The sequence below is a fragment of the Topomyia yanbarensis genome, chromosome 2 (assembly GCF_030247195.1).
Source record: "Topomyia yanbarensis strain Yona2022 chromosome 2, ASM3024719v1, whole genome shotgun sequence".
NCBI classification, from domain to species: Eukaryota; Metazoa; Arthropoda; class Insecta; order Diptera; family Culicidae; genus Topomyia; species Topomyia yanbarensis.
This window is the reverse complement of record NC_080671.1, coordinates 427,343,302-427,363,779: the sequence shown is the minus strand read 5'-3', so window position 1 is coordinate 427,363,779 and position 20,478 is coordinate 427,343,302. Positions and strand designations below refer to the sequence as shown.

The window sequence follows — 20,478 nt, the reverse complement described above, 5'->3', positions numbered from 1 at the left end:
ATTAGCTTCTTTCACTGGGGTCGTAAGACCCAAGATACACAAGACGTAAATGGTAGTGATGAATCAACGCAAACAACCGTTTTGAGGTAAGCTGTACAAACCGGTCAGTCACTTGAAACCCACTTGAGAATTATGATTATATCATCGCGGCGCATCTCCGCGAGTACCTGGCAAATGCTGTAGCCAGGAACCAATTAAAACTAGCATACCTTCATTGTTTGGGACGGGGTCGGGTATTCTCTCTCGAAAGAATTACCCTAATCAAATTTATTCAAAACACACAAACGGCAGCGAATCGATTGTCAGCGGTCACAAGAATCGCATCGGTATGCCTCGTCTCGTCGTCGGGGGTATCGTATTATTATTTTGTACAGCACACCCACGCCTATCGGAATTGGCCAATAATGAAAAGGTGTGGTGGATGCTGTGCTGGAGGATGCCACCGAAAGCCGTTCTGGTTTTTATTTATAGTGAGACGCGGGTAAATACTCTACATCAATTTTATTCCATCAATGGAGGCGAGCAGTGCCCCGAGAATCGGGTCAGCATCAGAGGGACCATTGTGCTTGATGTCGACTGTGATGAACCCATCGGTTGTTCGATTTCAACTCAATGTATTGATTGACGCGACCATCATAGAGAAATGTGAACCATACGGAGCAAAGAGCAATTTAATTTGCATTGAAAACTGATCTGTACGAGTGGTATTCCAGTGGATTGTTTGGATATATTCCACTCGACTCGTATGAAAGATTTAAATTTATCGGTTGAAGTGAAATTTTTATTCTCGTAAAACAAAAATAGTAGATTCTGTTTAAAGAACAATTTATAAATTTATAATAAAATATATACTGAAATATAACGTGAAACGTTCTTCCGTTATAAGCCATATTCGGATCTGTATGTAGTTGTAAAATTACTTTCAAGATCCACATCTTGCATCACTTGAAATTAACGCGCCTTTTGGTGCATATATACTACAACAAATTAACCCCGATTCACGCTTCAACTTAATCTCAATCAACCAAACTCAATTTAATCAATTAACCCACATATCCGCATGTCATCCCATCAGCACGTGCCATTTGCTGCCATGTTGATGTGGGTCATGCACGCTATTCTATGGGTGGTGATATCAATCAAAGTCACAAGAGCCTATAAACTTTTCAACTTTCAGGCTTATCGATTGAGTTCCCGTGATGGAATTTATTTAGACTAGGGCAGACAAACTAGAAGGAATGGCTTAAAATCGATTGCGTTCCAGAAATTTTCCTTGAAAGGGTGTATGGTCTCACAATTTGGTTGACAATTTAATAAAATGTTCAAATTCAAGGTTACTTTTGCAAAAACGCTTAAAGCTCAAAGAAATATTCCAACAGTCGTTAGTGAAATATAAAAGGTTGAGCACAACTATGTATTCATCTTGAACGGTTCTTCAGATATTTCGATTTTTATTTATCATTAGAAAATTCAATATTCCGACCAATTTCATCAAAAGAAAAAGATTCATTCGTTGTCAAACAGTCGATCAGACAACAGACCGCATTCTTACCGTCTCGCGTCGTATGTTTTGTTGTGGAGTACCTATTTTTTATCTCTTGATTTCGAAGATCTCCTAGTCCATTTCTCTGAGAACTGTCTCGGGAATAAGCTATCCACACACATTTGCATTGTACGCACGTATTTGTAATGGATTTAATGTGCTCATCATAGCATGGTGTGCGTTTGACTGTTCTCTTACGTTTGCTTTTTTACGCAGTTTAAAATCTTCGTTATTAATTAAATTAAAAAAAGACTTGTTTTTTTTAAATTTAATTCGTTTATTTGACACTTTGACAGCTTCAGGGAGCCGTGCGTTTTTTTAAATATTTACAAGAAATAAGAAACAATTAGTAGTGAGAGTCTGACCGATCCCATATGCGCTACTTCGCATTGCACGCGGAGATTTTTTTTGCGGCGGGGAAATATTTGCTTCCCGCCATTTGTATCTGGAGGGTCATTCACACGTGTCATCATCGTGGTTACTGCCTTTATATTCGTGATCAGGTGTTCTTTCTCGGTTGTTTCCGGACCTTTTAACGGAGTAGACCGATTTACTTCACAGTGGTGTTCGGTGTGTTAATTTCAGTGAGTGAAGGTCAGCCTTTGTTCGTTGTTTTCAGCCGTTCTGCCAGTGCCGGTGGCAAATCCAGTACACTGTGCTCGCTGGAGTAGAACAATCGACGTTACTACAGATAAGTTTTGTTTGGTTTTTCATTCCCTTCGTTTCCTTTTTTTCTTTTTTCCTTCCTCCGCTCTACCGTAATCTAATCGTTTATACAACGCTCTGCCCTCGTGCTTTAATGGCCGAGGACGAAATACCATCTTATTTTATCATGGAAGTCCCTGATCCCCCTACCACTCGCATTGCTCCCCGTATAAAGTAGTACCCACAATGTTCCTCTGGGCCATGGGTAGTGTATTTTCGAACCAGAGAGAAACCGGTTAAAATATTAAAACTTTCCCGGGATCTGACTACTCAGTACCTGGCGGTAGCCCAGATCTCACGTGTTCGGGCAAATAAGATACGTGTTATAGTGAATGATCTTGGCCAGGCAAACGAGATTGCTTGCTGTAAACGCTTTAAGCGGGAATTTAAAACTTACGTGCCTGCTCTGGCCGTAGAAATCGATGGAGTTTGTGCAAACCGGGCCTGAAATGCAAAGAACTGTTGGAGCACGCGGTTGGCTACTTTAAGGACCCCTCACTTCAACAGATTAAGATCTTGGAATGCAAACAATTGTATACTGCAAACATCGAGGGACTACCGCTTCAAACGACCTTCGCCGGGTCTTCCCTTCCCAACTACATCCTCTTTGACAAAGTTCGTCTAACTGTTCGCCTGTTTGTACCGCGGGTAATGAGCTGCTGCAGCTGCAAGCAGTTGGGCCATAGGCAACTTTTGTGGCAATAAGGTAGGTGCGGAAAATGCGAGGGAGAGCATGAGAATGACTCTTGCGGCTGCGAAACCGAAACGTGTATTTACTGAGGGGCCCCTCGCATGCTCCTAAATCATGCCCTACGTACAAGCAGCGCGAGGATAAAATTAAGCACTCCCTTCAGGAACGCTAGAAGCGCTCTTATGCAGAAATCCTAAACAATGCTTCGCCATCTGTCCTGTCCGAAAATTCCTTTGCTCGTGTTGAGATAGAATCTGATGATCCTCAAGAGGGAACATCTTTCGTTAACCCGGGGGAGTACAGGAAGAAGAGAAATCTAACCTCCCCTAGACGACCTCGTAAGAGTTCCAAAATGGTAGTGGTAGGTACTCCTTGTTTGAATTAAAATTTCCAAATACGGGAGCAGGTTGCTTCGGGTTTAAGGCAACACTTCTGTTGGATTTATTAGATGTTGTTGGCGCACTCGCAGAGGATACAAAATAATCACAAAATATATATAAAAATATAAAATAATCAATTACGTTTGAAGTTCATTGCTAATCACTTTCTTGCGTGCACTTTTGGAACAAAGCTATTTTCAGCCAATATATAGAAAGCTGATGTCAGTACGACAGCTGCGCTAACGGTCTGACGTTGGTTACACTTCGAGTACCGGACCCTGTATGCGAAAATTAGCGAAGCGCTTTAGAATTCAGCCCGATGTATCGAGAAACTAATCAAAGTGCAGAACAAAAGTAACGTGCTGCAATAAGGGCCTGGAAATTGTATTCGTGAATTTTGCAGCGACCGGATGCATGCGTTTTGATGGACAGCAAGACATATGAAAGAAAACTCAAACACCCTTTTAGGTAACAATAGGTCTGTTCCAGTACCAGGAGAAACTGGAAGTACTCCGGAGAAAATCGTTCCTGTACTCTCTTCTTCTCTTTTTTCTTCTTCTGGTAGCAAACCGGAGTAAAAAGGAGCAAAGATTTTGTGCTCCTGTTTACTCCGGAGTGACTTCCGTGTACTGGAACAAACCTAATATTATAGAGGAGGATGCAAGCAATGTGGACAGATCAGGCATTGTAATTCGCGAGAAGAAGCTTATCCGATATATTTTTATAATTATTAAATTTATTTAGGCCCAAATGCGGTAGCTCGACGAGGCCGATTGTTCGTTTTTTACAATAAATAAAAAAAACAACTATGTTAAGTTTTTTGTCTCGTTTAGACGCAGCTTTCTGCTGCGTGTTGAGATCCTTTTTCTAGGGGGCGAAATATTGCCAGTGTTGTCCACTGCCATTTGAGGTTCGATCCGTTTGTCTTCTTTTGCGTTGTCGTTCATGTCCATGTCCTCATCCGTACTACTTTCCTGCTGCTCGCGGTCAGATGTTCCAGTTTGTTTCTTCCCGGGCCCCGTGGTGGTGGAGCAACGCTACGTGGGAAGCTGAGCTGCAGCAACCGGGCGGGTCATAGGTGGTGGATAATGCTTAATCGCGATAGCAAATAGTTGTGATTCGCGACCCGAACCAGCAGCGGGGGCTGACTGCGGGTGTGGTAGGACGAGGTAGTGGGCCCTATACGTTCTAGGCCTAAATACCACATGCCCTAAAGCAGCCCTGACAAGGCGAGCCAGCGCCGCATTTAAATAAGCGCTTAGCCCAAATCCCAAATCCCTCTCCTCCCGTTATCCTTCCTTCCTTCTGCGGCTGTTCGCCCATCTAAATATGGAAGCTGTTCTTCAATGTCAGCTTCTTTCACCGAACAGCCTAGATAAGCCGTGTAGTGTCGGTAGTGGTTGCTTTAACCGGCTAAGAATTACACTACGGACTACCTGTTTCAGTGGTAAAAATCTACCAAACAGGGAACCCCAATTCCATAGTGTCATGCGACCCGTGCTATGGGTAAAATTGTTGAGGGGGTATAAAACATTCTCAATGGCGAACGGAGCCTGGGAAGAGTTGGGCGAACTCCCCAGTATGCTGCATTACGCAGCGGAACGTTCACTCTACACACCGATTTCTGCCTTTCTCATATAAAGAAAGGCTATGCAATCACTGTAAAAATCGACTTTTTAACCGAGGCCCGGAGGGCCGAGTATCATACACCATTCGATTCAGTTCGTCGAGATCGGCAAATGTCTGTGTGTGTGTATGTATGTGTGTGTATGTGTGTGTGTATGTGTGTGTGTCATTTAAACTCACACAATTTTCTCAGAGATGGCTGAACCGATTTTCACAAACTTAGTTTCATCTGAAAGGTATAACGCTCCCATAAGCTGCTATTGAATTTTTAGTTGATCCGACTTCCGGTTCCGGAGTTACGGGTTGAAAAGTGCGGTCACACAGCAAATTCCCATATAAACTGGTACCACCATAATGTTCAAATGATGTAAAACATATTAAAATTGATGTAACATTACTCTAGTTTGCGGGTCTGGATCACTAATGATCAATCAAAGCAGCTTTGACCACATTGGCCACCTATGACGGTTCATGACGCCCTCGGGGAACCCGCCAAGTTCCTAAGCTAATATCACACCCATTCCACAACGAATTCTCTACCGATTTTTACGAACTTAATTTCAAATGAAAGATACAGTAATGCCATTGACTGCTGCTGAATTTCATTTGGTTCTGACTCTTGCTTCCGGAGTTACAGGGGTGTTAGTAAGGATACACTGGAATTTCCCATATAAATCGGTACAATCGTAATACCTCAGAGGCTGAAAACTATTGAAATGGTCACCAAATTACTTCTAATCGTAGATCTAGATCACTGATTGCCAATCAAACATTCTTTGAATATATTGTCCACTATCGACGATTCCGGAAGTCCAGAATTCCGGGCATATTCCACAATTAAAGTCACCTCGGTGATGACTGAACCGATTTTCTCAAACCAAGTCTCAAATGGAAGGCAAAATATGCAGTTGAGTATTGCGTAGCCGCCCCTTCCCCCCCCCCTCCCCACCTTGCCCTTACACCTCCCTCCTTCATCACTCCCCTCTTCTTGGATCACCCTCACTCCCAGATTTCCTTCATCCACCCCGTATACCGAAATAAGATGAAGAATTTCTGACGCATCCTCCACACCCACTCTACTAAACCCCCATTCCCTACACGTTCAAACGCATTCCACCAACCTTTGCAAATTATAATCACATGAAGATAACATTGAACTCATGCTTATTAAGCTAATTAAATATTATTCTTTTGCCTTTCTTATATAGAAAGGTTATGCAATTGCTCCAAAAACCGACTTTCTAACCGAGGCCCGGAGGGCCGAGTCTAATATAACATTCGACTCAGTTCGCCGAGATCGCAAAATATCTGTGTGTATGTATGTGTGTATGTATGTATGTGTGTATGTGTATGTGTGTATGTATGTGTGTATGTGCGGATTTGTTAACAAAATGTCCACATCGGTTACTCGGAGATGGCTGAACCGATTTTTACAAACTAAGATTCAAATGAAAGGTATAATATTCCCATAGGTTGCTATTGAATTTCATTTTCAACCGACATCTTGTTCCGAATTACGAGTTGAAGAGTATGGTTACAAAACAAAATTTGTTGATTTTTCCAAATCGGTTTCTCGGAATTTTCTGAACCGATTTTGACAAACTTAATTTTAAATGAAAGGTCCATCAGCTGCTGTTGAATTTTGTGTGGATCCGAGTTCTGGTTCCTGAATTACAGGGTGATACGTACGATCACGCAGCAAATCCCGATTCTAACGAATACTGCGATGAATGTAAAAAGGTGATTTTTTTTTTCCAAAATGTAAACACAACTGTTGAATTTGTAGATCTAGGTCCCCAACAGTCATTCAAAGTCTCTTTGGCCACACTGGCCACCATCGACGGATCCGGAAGCATCCAAAGTCAGAATAACGGTTCTCGAAAATGGCTAGATTTGCTCAACTTAGTCTCAAATGAAAGGTGTTGCGTCCCCAGAAACTGATATTAAATTCCATCTCCATCCGACTTCCAGCACCGGAGTTACGGGTTGTGGAGGTCGATCACATAGAAAACTCCGATTCAAACCGATACCGCGATGAATGCAAAAAGGTGCTCTTATATATACTTACCAAGTGTAATAAGAATGAAAGACATTTCCATAAAGTTATATTGTACGAACCAGCTATTAAATCATAGTTTGGAGAAATGAGAAAGGCACAATTGCACCTCTAGGTGGATTAAAACAGGTTTTTTTCACTGATGATCCACTTAATTTTGCCGAATTTTTGTTGGGTGGGGGTTTGCTGAGACTCTCGGCTGATGGTAGTTCGGTGAAGTTTTGTTGAGTTTCGATTATCAAATTTCGATGTGTACAGATGAACCTGCCCAGAGGCCGTGTGGTATCTGGCCTAGAATTGAGCCACTGGAGTCCTGCTCCCATGTCGTAGGAGGCGACTGAAAGTAGGAGACCCTAAGTCAAGGTGTAGTTCCGTGCCGAGGACTTAATGACTGGAGGGTCTAAAATATGCCAGTCGCGCACGGAGCATTTTGGGTTTTGCCCTTACTGTGTTATGCGAATCTCTGACACAGTGGACCATTATTTTCTTCGCAAATCGTGGGAATCAAATGATCATGTCCCATTTAAACCTGATATGGCTCGCTAAATGCGTTAACATCCCAACTCGCTTGGTGTCCTCTAGTTGTTGTGCAATTTGTGTTGGAGATGAAATGTACAGTTCTCTAATCAACAATGGTTAGAATAGCACAAATCAATCTCCAACATAAACGTACAGCAACTATGAATTTATCTCGACTCATGCAGGAAGGTAAAGCTTCCATAGCATTGGTTCAAGAACCGTATTTCCATAAAGGAAACTTCTATTTTGGAAAGTTACTTAACACTGTCTTCCTTGCTTACAACAAGACAGGCATGACTAACCCACGTGAAATGCCTCGTGCTTGCATTCTTGCAAATAAGGCTATTGACGCGTGTCTCATATCGGAGCTCACAACTCGCGATATCTGTGTTGTCACAGTTACACTGACTGTCGGAAACGTAGACAAAAAAATATATATATTGTTCAGCATACCTACCGCATAACGAATCATCTCCTTCTGATGATTTCAAAAGCGTTGTATCATATTGTAGCAGAAATGGGCTTCCGCTCATTATCGGCAGTGATGCGAATGCTCATCACATCATTTGGGGCAGCTCGGACATCAATCTGAGAGGCTCTGAACTGATGGAGTACATAAGTAGTACAAATCTCCATATTCTGAATGTGGGAAACCGACCAACTTTTGCGAGGTCTGGGAGGGAGGAGGTGTTAGACATAACACTTTGCTCTGATAGAATTTTGCATGAACTGGGAAATTGGCAGGTTCCAAATGAAACTGAACCGTCTCTATCCGATCATAAATATATATTTTTCGATCATTTTGATGTCACCTTCAATGTGGTGACATATCGTAATCCTAAATCTACAAACTGAGACCTCTTTTTGGAAAACTTGGCGACTAAATTTCATGGATATTTTCCAACAATTAGTCAACTAGACGACTTAGATGACGTCGTGGATACGACAAACTCATTCATATTAGCATCCTACGAAGAAGCTTGCCCACTTCGTACTGTTAAATCGACTAGGGGAACCCCTTGGTGGAGGGCTGAGCTTGAAAGAATGAAGAAAGTTATGAGAAGAGCTTGGAACCGGCGTCAGCGTGATGACTCCAGGGCTTTCAGGTCAGCTCGTAGTGCATATAAGAAATGTCTTAGATCTGCAGAACGGGCTGGCTGGCAAAGCCTATGCACTAATGTCTCTAGTCTGAACGAGGCTAGCAGATTAAATAAAATTCTCTCCAAATCGAATGATTTTCAGATGAACTCCTTAAAAACCAGAGATGGTGTTTATGTGACGGACGAAAAAGATGTTCTTAATTGTCTCTTCGACACACACTTTCCAGGTTGTATCGATCCGGAGTTGAACAATGTTCACAGATCTCATTCTGGTGATTCGGACTCGTGGGCGTTAGCACGCACATTGGTCTCCACTGAATCGGTCAAGTGGGCAGTTGACAGCTTTGCTCCATACAAATCACCCGGAAAAGATGGAATACTTCCCGTGCTACTGCAAAAGGGATTTGATATTCTTAAACATGTCTTGAAAAAGACTTTGCTTTCCAGTCTTGCTACCGGGTATATCCCGAAAGCATGGCGAGAAATAACTGTTAGATTTATTCCCAAAGGGGGGCGCTCAAGCTATGAAGAAGCCAAGAGTTTTAGGCCTATCAGCTTAAGTTCTTTTCTTCTGAAAGCTTTGGAACGGATAATCGATCATCACATCAGGAACGTTAGTTTAGTTGAATATCCACTGCACAAAATGCAACATGCATATCAGTGTGGGAAATCCACGATCACTCTGCTTCACGATGTTGTTTACAACATTGAGAAAGCCTTCTCGCTCAAGCAATCTAGCTTGGGTGTATTCCTAGATATTGAGGGTGCTTTTGACAATGTGTCCTTCCAGTCTATTCTGGAAGCGACGAGCGGTCATAGGATACCTGCATGTATCTCAGGTTGGATAAACGCAATGCTTAGTAACCGCATACTTTGCTCGGCACTGCGACAGGCTGAGATACGGAAGTTGAGTATTTGCGGTTGTCCTCAGGGCGGCGTTCTGTCACCTTTGTTATGGAACTTAGTAGCTGACGGCTTGTTGAAGAAACTCAATGAGCTTGGATTTCCAACCTACGGGTTTGCTGACGATTACCAAATACTAATTACTGGATTTTGCATCGGAACAATCTTTGACTTAATGCAACAGGCATTAAGAGCCGTCGAACAGTGGTGTCGACAAGTTAAACTATCAGTTAACCCAAGCAAAACTTCAATGGTTCTTTTCACGAAGAAGCGAATAACAACCGGGGTTCGTCCCTTGCAGTTCTTTGATTCTGAGCTACTGTGTGCAGATCAAGTCAAATACGTTGGAGTCATATTGGATTCCAAACTGAATTGGTCTGCTCACATTGAGTTCAGAGTCAAGAAAGCGTGCATGGCTTTCGGGCAGTGCAGACGAACTTTTGGAAAGACCTGGGGTCTCAAACCTAAATACATCTATTGGATTTACACGACAATTGTACGTCCGATACTGTCATACGGATGCCTTGTGTGGTGGCAGAGGGGAGAGGTGATGACAGTCCAGTCAAAGCTAAACCATCTGCAAAGAATGGCGCTCATGGCGTTGACTGGTGCTTTCACCACGACTCCGACTGCTGCTCTTGAGGCACTTTTAAATATCAAACCATTACACATACACTTAAAACAAGAAGCACTATCATGTGCATACAGACTGCAGGTTACTGGGCTTTGGAACAGTAATCATGTTGATCTTGCTACCAGTCATACACGATTGTGGTCACAAATGGTTACATGGGGTGAAGATATTCTTGCTCCCAGCGACATTACACTCACTTGTAGTTTTCCTTACAGGACATTCCATGTGAAGATTCCCTCTCGAGAGGAGTGGTTGTCTGGCTTTATGGAAAGACAACAACAAACGCAAGTAGTCTGTTACACTGACGGTTCTCTGATGGAGGGACGTGCCGGTGCTGGTGTCTACTGTCGTGAAATGAGATTGGAACAATCTCACTCACTAGGTAGATACTGTACTGTATTCCAAGCAGAAATCTTTGCGATTATGTGCGGGGTGCAATCGGCCCTTCAACTGAGTTTGTCCGGCAGAGTTATAAACTTCTGCTCCGATAGTCAGGCTGCAATCAAGGCCCTTAGCTCAGACAAATCTCGGTCCAAGCTAGTGATCGCGTGCCGAACCCAAATCTAAGAACCAAGCATTGTCAACACTATCTACCTTGTCTGGGTGCCCGGACATTGCGGTATTACTGGAAATGAATGGGCTGACGAATTGGCCAGGGCAGGTTCAGCGATTGACTTCCTTGGTCCTGAGCCCGCGCTGCCAATTTCGACAAGTTGGATACGGGAAAAAATACGGTCCTGGGCTTCGTCCGAGCACCGCAATTATTGGAGAAATCTACAAACGTGTCGCCAAACAAAGGCGTTTCTAGAACAACCATGCCCAGTGGTTTCGAAAAATCTCTTACATTTTTCGAAGCTCCACTGCGGCATGCTGACCAGGGCTTTAACCGGCCACTGCAAACTCAATTATCACATGGCAACTATTCAGCGCGCTGAGCCTTTTTCATGTGATCTTTGTAAATCCGACTACGGAACCTCATATCATCTGATATGCAACTGTCCAGCGGTAGCGCAATTGCGATTTCGAGTCTTCAGCCGTCCTTATATTGACGAAACCATGTTTGGTCGACTGAAACTCAGAGACATACTAAAGTTTCTTATCCAATGTGGTAAAGAGCTTTAGGCTTATTCGCAGGCAAGTTGAACTACTTGTGAGTTTAACTTACCTGTTGTTTATTTTTGTTTTGTGCTGTTATTTTTCCACCCTTCCAATTCTACTTCCCCACACGTCCTTGTCCTTTCCTTCCGCTCAGGAAATGATGAAAACACACGGCAAGGCACAAATCCCCGACTATGTACGGGGAACGTGCCATTTGAGCCAATATATTCTGATTCCTGATACTCTTATCGGTCGTCATTGTATGTTCGTATTTTTCGGCATTCGTTTCGTTGTTGTTGTTGCTGGTTGTTGGTGCTTGATCCGAAGATGTTGGTTTTGCAGCTGTTAGTGGTTTAGCGTAAGATGGTTCTGGGCTGATTTCAGTTGGATTGGTTAAGTTTTCCTTAACAGTTTCTACGCAAGGTTTTCCGAGGTGCAGCTTCTTCGTGCAGAACTGGCACGTAGGAATTTGCCCTGGGTACGTGACTAGTGATGTTTGATGAATGAGAACATCGTCACTTCCTAACGCTGTGACGGTTATGTATGAGGGAATTGGCTTGGTCACACGCATTCTCACCACACGAACACCGTTAGGGATGCCCGGGAAAAAAATCCTCCAAGTCTCATGTGCAACGGAGTCTACTTCTCCGTATTTTTGCAAGCATTTTTTAATCGCGCCGTCAGGGGTACGCGTAGCCAAATCATGGACACGAACTTCTACAGCGCCGTTCTCGATGTATACGGGAATGCTATATTTAACATTGCCGCATTCGGCGGTGTGCTGCATGTTGTTTCGCGAGGCGAATGACTCAGCTTGGTTAATGTTGTTGAACGAAATCAGCACGCAATGTTTGATATGATGCATTTGTAGGGTTTTCACTTCAGCCAGATTGAGTTTCATCTGCACTTTTAATAACTGTTCCACTTCCCGAATGGCTGGTCTTACGGGGCATTTAGAAAAATCAACAGCAACACAGTTCGGCCGTATCTGGGTTGCTTTTTGCTGGGCACCGTCACTCATCACTAAATCGCACAGTAGGTATAGGCTATTGTTATATGGACTGCTTGTGTGATAGGCACCGATTGATTTTTAGGTAGAATTGACTGTTTCACTTGCGCGGGACGATTTTTTGCTTCTGCTCAGGGCGAGATGTGAAGACAAACTGAAGCTTATCCGATGTCCAACTTTTCCGAGATAAAATGGGTCGCTAAATTCTCCGTCTCCACAAATAGCGTGATAATAATTTTCCGGATAAAATCTATTTGATTTTTTCCTTCTCACCGAAGAAGGTGATAATATTTTAAATTCGTGGATATCAAAATAAGCGTCAAAATATACACTTAATTTCTCAGAAAAGTGGCAAAAAAGTACGATAGACTTGTTTTATCGTATTTTGGAATAGCGACAGCAAGGCAGCGAGCGTAAAAAGGATACCGTGATAAACTCATTCGCTCATTCTCCGGTGGTTTTATTTATCCGGAGAAATAAAGCGTTGTATTTATTCGGAGAAGTTATGTGAGTGCCAATAACTTTTCGTGTGAAAATGTGAGTTTTTATTGTCGCAGTAGAAAATTATCCGAACGAATTCACTCATATGAGTGATAAGTGCAATGCTTGGGACAAATCGATTCACGGGAAGCAATTTGGTCAAAAAGTACTGGTATGGCAAGCAATCTGTTCCCACGGTTTAGCACAAAAAGTCAGTGAAGACAAATCTCATCACATTGAACGTTCATTAGCGCATTTTTAACGATCAGAGTCACCCTTTTCAAACACCTACAAAAATCTACGTTCATATAGGTTCCTTAGTAACCACAATGTTGTTGAAAATTAAAACAGCGAAAAAAATCCTGTTCGTTACACAGATTTGATAATTTGACACTATTTATGATGTAACTGATTCGTTTCGTCGAAAAGACTGCTATGATTCACTCAATGCTGAACCCTATAGCAGATGAAAATTGAATCAAAAAATTAATCTCAGCATCATTAGACTCGACTGAGACATTCAGACAGCAGGATGAAGTCATTTCGATATTCCCAGAAAAACAAAATATTGAAGATAGTAGAAGAAGCAAGGAACGGTGAAGGTTGTAAATTCCGCTGTATTGCTGCTGACGACGAGGACCGGAAATGTGCATACGTCCAAACAGTTTTCAACGCAGGAAACTTTAAACGCCACGTAGTCACGCATCATGCCGAAGTCGCAAGGCGGCTTGGTTTGGAGTACAGTCGAGAGAAGAACCAAACGGAAGTAACCTCAAAACCAACAGCAGGTGAACCGCCAGCCAAAAAAATAAAACAAAAACTGTTAGTTGAGACAACCAAGAAAAATATTTTCCTTGGTACATTGCAACTCGCTACAAGCTTCAATTTGCCATTACGCTATCCTGACTGGCAGGGAATGAAGCTGCTTGCAGGTCCACTTTGGGACGCAGCCGGTGTACGCATGAACAAGCACGTAATGCAGCAACTTATTCGAAGGGCTGCTGAATTGATGAGAAGTATTCTAAAAGCGGAAATGAATAGCAAAATAGTTAACTTGAAAATTGACTCAGCCTCTAGACGCAGTCGTTCGGTTTTCGGAGTAAACGTACAGTTCATGGATGAAGAAGATCGTGTTCAAATTCGTCATCTTGGTTAGTAGTGCTGAGAATTCGGAACATGTGTTCTAGTTTTCACATGTTTTATCGTAAATATATTTAAGTAATTTCAATATAAATGTACATTGCTATATATTTTTTTCATATTCAAGCTGTACAAGAAATGATTCAACGGCAGACCAAGGAAAATTTAAATATTGTTATGGAAGAGGTAATGTTGGTCTACGGGTTATCTTCCAACCAGTTGTTAACAATTGCTCATGATAATGGCCCAAACATGTGTGCGGCCGTAAAACTGCTAAAACTAACGATAGAGAATAACTCAAAATATACAAGCGAACCTTTGAGCACAATGCTACCGCAAGAATCGAACATTTTGAAGTCAGCTATCGATGGCTCGTTCACAGCTGAAAAGGAGAGTGACGATGAACGGACGCTGAGTGATGAAGACGAAGGCGATTGGAATGATGAAAATTTGCAAGATATTGGCGACGATTTTGATAATGAACAAGAAGGTACTATCAATTACAATTTTGATCAAAGTGCTGACGAAGAAAACAGCGTTGATTTGGGTGTTCTGAACAGCGTAAGATGCGGAGCGCATACGGCGCAGTTGGCTGTTTGGGATGTAGTCAGATTATATAAAAGTCGACTAGCAAAAATCAATAAGGTTTGCATCAACATGCGGCATAAGGAGTATAGACCACTTTTTGATATATAATTCAATATATACATCTATGAAAATAAATATTATTCAATAATCAAAAAGACACATACACTTTTTAGTTAAAGTTATATACTCAGCGAACAGCACTTGACCTCACGAAAAAATTGTCTAAGAAACCAACATTCAAACTTAGCACGATGTTGACACACAATTTCAAAAAATTATGTGCGCATTTAGGTCACCTGGTGGATGTATTCCATGCTAATCTCTCCATCGCTGAGCAGCTTTTTATTTCCCCTTAACTTCGTCAAAATCACCATCTCCTGAAATTATCAGACATCCGAGACTGATTATAACCAAGCATGTATTGAATATTTATAACTACCGGATTTCATTTTGTCGATTCCTCGGCAGAATAAATCCGTACTGTAGGAGATGGTATATTAAGTTGTAGCGTACATCTGACGTCTTTTTCATTAATTCATTAATACCTAATAATACCCGGGGCATTCAAAGTTTCGTATAGTTCTCACATAATACCGATTGCCTAAGCGTCAAAGGAAACAAAAGTATAACGTAATACTTCACAAAACCTTAGAATAAGTTAGAGAGGCAGCTTTATATTGAGAAAAACGGGGTGGTCGATGTGGGAATACACTTCCCCGCGCTAATATTCAAGATGCCACATATCGATAGCCAGGTACAAGGTTATTGTAGATCCGGAGCTGCACTGTTCCTATTATATAAACCAGAAAACTATGAACACATAATTTGAATCGAGATGTTTAGATCCCTGTAAAGCTTGTTCCAATAAATACATACATCCATCACAAGAAAAACATTTAAGAAGTTCTCATATTTGGGATTTTGTACGGGAAATAAGTAAACATACTCCCTGATTATATCTACACAACGTCTATGTTAGCTTTGAGTACAAGCTGTTTAAAAGTCATAAGTTGATCTTGATAATTGGCGAATTACCTATAAGTTTTTTGATTCATCGACGTTAAATTCTCACTCGTGAATCTAATCAATTTGTTATTGGCATGCTACCATTCAAAACCGAATGAATATTGCATAGAGCTTTGATAGCCTAAGGCATGAAAATGGAAAAATGAAACAAACTGTGATGTCGTTGCTTACCACTCGCCTACTACAAAATAAAACCGCCAAAGGCTGCAAGCCAAATTGTAGCTGTTCTGGTTCGTAACTAAGAGTAATTCTTTATTGATCAATAGAATTTTCATCAATTAACATCACTGCAAAAAGTATTAGCAGAAACGTTCAAAAAATGTGATGAACCACTTGATGAAAAGCTTCAATAAAAAACTCATGAAAGAATAAGATTATCGATCCTCCTCATTCCATCACGGATGGCAATAACCCTGCAAATAAAGTTTGCCCTCCACGTCCTAAATTTTACTCAGATAACTCAATTGGGCCTTTGATTATGTTTTTTTTCAACCCACAAGCAAAAATAATTAAATATAATTCGCATTTCTCAGGATCCAGGAACATCAACAACCCCAAGTACCGCCTTTTTTCAAACAGATATTCAGTCCAGTAATAGACCAATAATCTTTACAGATTTCAATGCTACTAATTTTCTTAAACGCATTCTGATAACTGTTTTCGATATAGTGAGACCATTTGCAGTTCACTGCTAGATTAGATTACTGTTCTACGGACGAATTGAAGAAGTATTCTCCCGGTAATCGAATCCTTCAAAATTTCAAGCGGTTTAAAATATAATGCAAATTTTTTACTCAAATATTGGATAACTTCCAATCTAGATCTAAACTTCCGCGATATTAATATTATTCGTGTGGACCGTGAAAATTCTTAGGGAGGAGTTGCTTTGGGAATTGAAAATTACAAAAGGGGCAAAGATCTTCGCATTGATTCTATCTACATTGCCCCTAGAGCCTGGGTAGGGCACCGAACGTTTTCTAATATCACGCTTCTAGATCTAGGAGACGTTAACTCCCACGGTACGGAATAGCCTCCTCTTCACGATTCTAATAGATCATATTTAATCCAAGATTTTTACGAAAAATTCAACATGACCATTTAAAACACAGGACACGGATTCCTATATCACCAATTCGCGCAAACGCGTTTGATTCGACTGCGGTTACAGTTGGATTGCATGTGGAAAGTAATCACGGATTCCCACGGTAGTGAACATCGAACCATGCGTTATTTCAATTGCTAACAGTTCAAGACCATCGGATATAATCATTGCCTCATATAACCTCAAACGAGACATTGATCGAAAGAGCCTAGCGAACGTTATATCCATACAATTTTTTTACTGGTTTTCGAAACCATGATTCAAGCTCAGACTAAACGAGTACCGGGTGCGAACGCTCGCGAAAATTTTACGGATATACATGACGTTAGAAAAGAGAATGAAAAATTTGATGAAAGCTAAAAAACACAGTTAATGTTGCCAATTCGTCGACGGGTTAACGAGAGAAACATCGAGGTGAGCTCATTGGGGAACAGTCCGACTTTGAATTGCGTTGTGACGATGATTTTGGCATATTGACTTCATCACGTTTCACTTCTGATTATCTAATAGGAGTTGCATAAGAAATTGTAAGTCAGAGTTGATATCAATCCGACTCATATCAAAACCCCAACACATTGCCCTTTGAGGCACTGCTCGAGTATGTGAGCAGTCGAAACAACACTAACGAAAGTATGGAATATTCAAACCGTTCGATTTCGTTGGTAAGGATTCTACACCATAACAGAAGACCTACCGCGTTATGTTCCATCACGATGTCGCGAACGAATCACCGTTTACGATAGTGGAGTTTTCACTCGCTCTCTTATCATGCAACAGGCCCTGGAACCAGCTCGAATCAAACGAAACTTGTTGAAGAGTCGATCTTGTTCTGCAAAAAGGCACTAGTTATAGTCAACAGGTTTCTTGCGAGTAACATTATCTCTCACGATTGGAGACAAGTGAAGGTCATCGCCATCAAAAAAACCAGTAAAGCCAGCCTCCGATCACAACTCGTATCGGACGATTGAAAGACTGCCCTGCAACTGGAAATTGTCTGAGAAATAAGCCTCGATTTGATCGAAGCAAATGGCATTTTGTTAGAAACACAATGTGGCTTCCATAACAACAACGGGACAAACTGGCATCAATTTTCATGAGAATTGAAAGGGGGTTTTGATTCCGTATGCAGGAAATAAACAAAAGAAACCTATTTTCGTCGCTTCTTATGGCATGCAAGTAGGAACCCAGTGGATCAACTCTTGGCTTCTGCTGCCAGATAAGCCACAGCCTCTACACTGGGTTTGTCCGGAGCAAGATACTCAAAAATAAGTGATAGCAACTCTTGTCTGCTAACGGCTGTCGTTAATACCGGAATCGGTTGAGATGATACGGAGATGCTAACCAACTGGACCTGCATTCTTTCACAGCCGCCGTCGTAGTGTTTCTTCAGGAAATTGGTACTAATCCCTAGTAACAATTGAAGTTTTATGGCACTCCTTAAGCCCTTTTTAAAACTCAGAATGCACTTGTAGTGTGCAATAAAACTAGAAATGCTACTTGGGCTGGGTCATATTTTCTTACTAAATTGTGTTGCTAGCTGGCTGTTCCCTTTGCCACCTTTGCTGGATTTCCAACGGTATAAATTTAACTGTTCTGTTGTTGACATACAATGTGTTGAGGTCTCGACACATCTCAGTAACGATACACCTAGATTTTTTACGCAGGGGATACGTACCGCGTAATAGTTGGAAAATCCGCGTGAAAAAACCGCGTAATTCGAAAATCTGCGTAAAAATTCCCTTTAGCAAAAGACTTAGAATATTTTAGGTAGTTTTTTTTTGAACGGATTTCGCAATTAACGCGGTTTTTTGCAAAAAAATAATCTAAGTCCTTTTGAATGCAAAAGACTTGGTAGATTTTCAGAAAGAAAGAGACGTCTGGACTCCTTACGGCCCGCGCCTCAACAATATGGGTATGTTCGGAATGGACTTGACGAGTACTTGCCAGAAGTTGATTTTTGGCGACACTTTGAAATCCAACATGGCGACTTCCGGTTTAGAGAAATTCGCTATAAACCAATCAATATGGATATTTTTTGAATGATCTTGAAAAGTAGGTGCTAGAAATTGATTTTTGACACCATTTTGAAATTCAAGATGGCGACTTCCGGTTTAGCGATATTCGCTATAAGTCATGCGATATGGGTATTTTCGGAATGGTCTTGACGAGTAGGTGCCAGAAATTTATGTTTGACACCATTTTGAAATCCAAGATGGCGACTTCCGACTTGGCGAAATTCTCTACAACTCAATCAATATGAGTATTTTCAAAATGGTCTTGAAGACTAGGTGCCAGAAATTGATTTTTGACGGCATTTTGAAATCCAAGATGGCGACTTCCGGTTTGACGAAATTCGCTATAACCCATTAAATGTGGCTATTGTCGGAATGATACTGACGAGTACGTGCCAGAAATTGATTTTTGACGCCATTTCGAAATCCAAGATGGCGACTCCGGCTTAACGAAGCTCTCTGCAGCTCAATCAATATGGGTATTTTCGGAATGGTCTTAACGAGTAGGTGCCAGAAATAAATAAATAAATAAATCTGCATCTTCAGCGTAATGTTGTCCATGAAGAATTAATTTTTGACGCCATTTTAAAATCCAAGATGGCGACTTCCGGCTTAGTGAGATTCTTTACAACTTAATCAATATGAGTTTTTTTCGAAATGGTTTTGACGAGTAGGAGACAAATGTCGATGCTTGACGTCATTTTGAAATTCTTGATGGCGACATCCGGTTCACCGATATTCCCGCATGAAAAATCTGGGCGATCATCCAAAATATCCATGAATATAAGATCTAATCATAAACCAGCGAAATGTAAAATATTTTTATGTGCTCATCCAGAAGAGTTCGGTAAGAATTGAAGTGAGAGAAGAAAAAGACGTACATATGTGGTGTGAGTTGGGGGTTTGAATTGATTCAAATTAAACACATTGCTAAAATTCAAGTAAAATCAACTGTTTAACTAAAACTATTTGTACTATAACTTCAACTTCCAAAAATAACCATATTGATTGGGTTATAACGAATTTCGCTAAATCGGAAATCGCCATCTAGGGTTTCAAAGTGGCGTCAAACATAAATTTCTGGAACCTACTCGTTAACCCTCCGGAAGTCGCGCAAATGGCCTACTGAACGAGCAGCCGCTGGTGCGCAAAGAAGATTTTGCTAGATTTTCAGAGCAGCGTGCCCTCAGTGCACTAGCGCGACTTCCGGCAGGTTAAGACCATACCGACAATACGCATATTCGACGGTTTGTAGAGAATTTCCGCTAACTTCGATTTCAAAATGGCGCCAAAAATCCACTTCTTGCACCTACTCTTCAAGTCCATTCCGAAAATACCCATATTGTTAAGGTGCGGGACATAAAGTGTTTTCCAGACCCGTCTCTTCCATCTTTCCGAAAATCTGCAGTGCTAACTTGGGTACTAGTTTAGATACATCGTCCAACTAGGCACCCAGTTGGTGCTAGTTACTGACGAGATGAATTCGAAACACAAAAAAAAATCAAAGTTAATTTCTTGGGATGCCACGATGAAATTAAGATGATTTTTTTGTTTCGATTACCTACAGAGGTTTTAACCTTAGGGTTATTTGCCTCTTTTCTTGAATCAGAAAAGTCGTATTTAGACAAATTTCTAACCATATGTGTGGGCGATTAGGAATCGAACCCAGATGAGATTCGTACAACGCAATTCATTTGCTGACTACGCTATGTTAGCACCGACGAGATATATTTTTTGAATTTCATTTTAGGTAGTAATAAAATTTGAACGATATTTGCGGAAAAATGTTAAGAGGAGACGTCTAATAACCATTTTCGAAGCAGACTCGACGAACATATACCAGAAGTTAATATCTGACACCATTTT

The 20,478-nt window shown here is 41.3% G+C and overlaps 2 protein-coding genes across 5 annotated transcripts in view; one reads left to right on the top strand and one right to left on the bottom strand.

Annotated features, from left to right (window-relative positions):
• Nucleotides 1–20,478, bottom strand: part of LOC131685336 (tyrosine-protein kinase CSK) — a 204,819-nt gene that overhangs the window by 16,417 nt on the left and 167,924 nt on the right. The gene's annotated exons all lie outside the window — the stretch shown is intronic.
• On the top strand, nt 13,867–15,737 carry LOC131685339 (uncharacterized). The gene is made up of 2 exons (XM_058968993.1): nt 13,867–13,948; nt 14,012–15,737. Exons 1-2 carry the CDS (start codon nt 13,921–13,923, stop codon nt 14,578–14,580), a joined length of 597 nt encoding a protein of 198 aa, XP_058824976.1. The 5' UTR covers nt 13,867–13,920; the 3' UTR covers nt 14,581–15,737.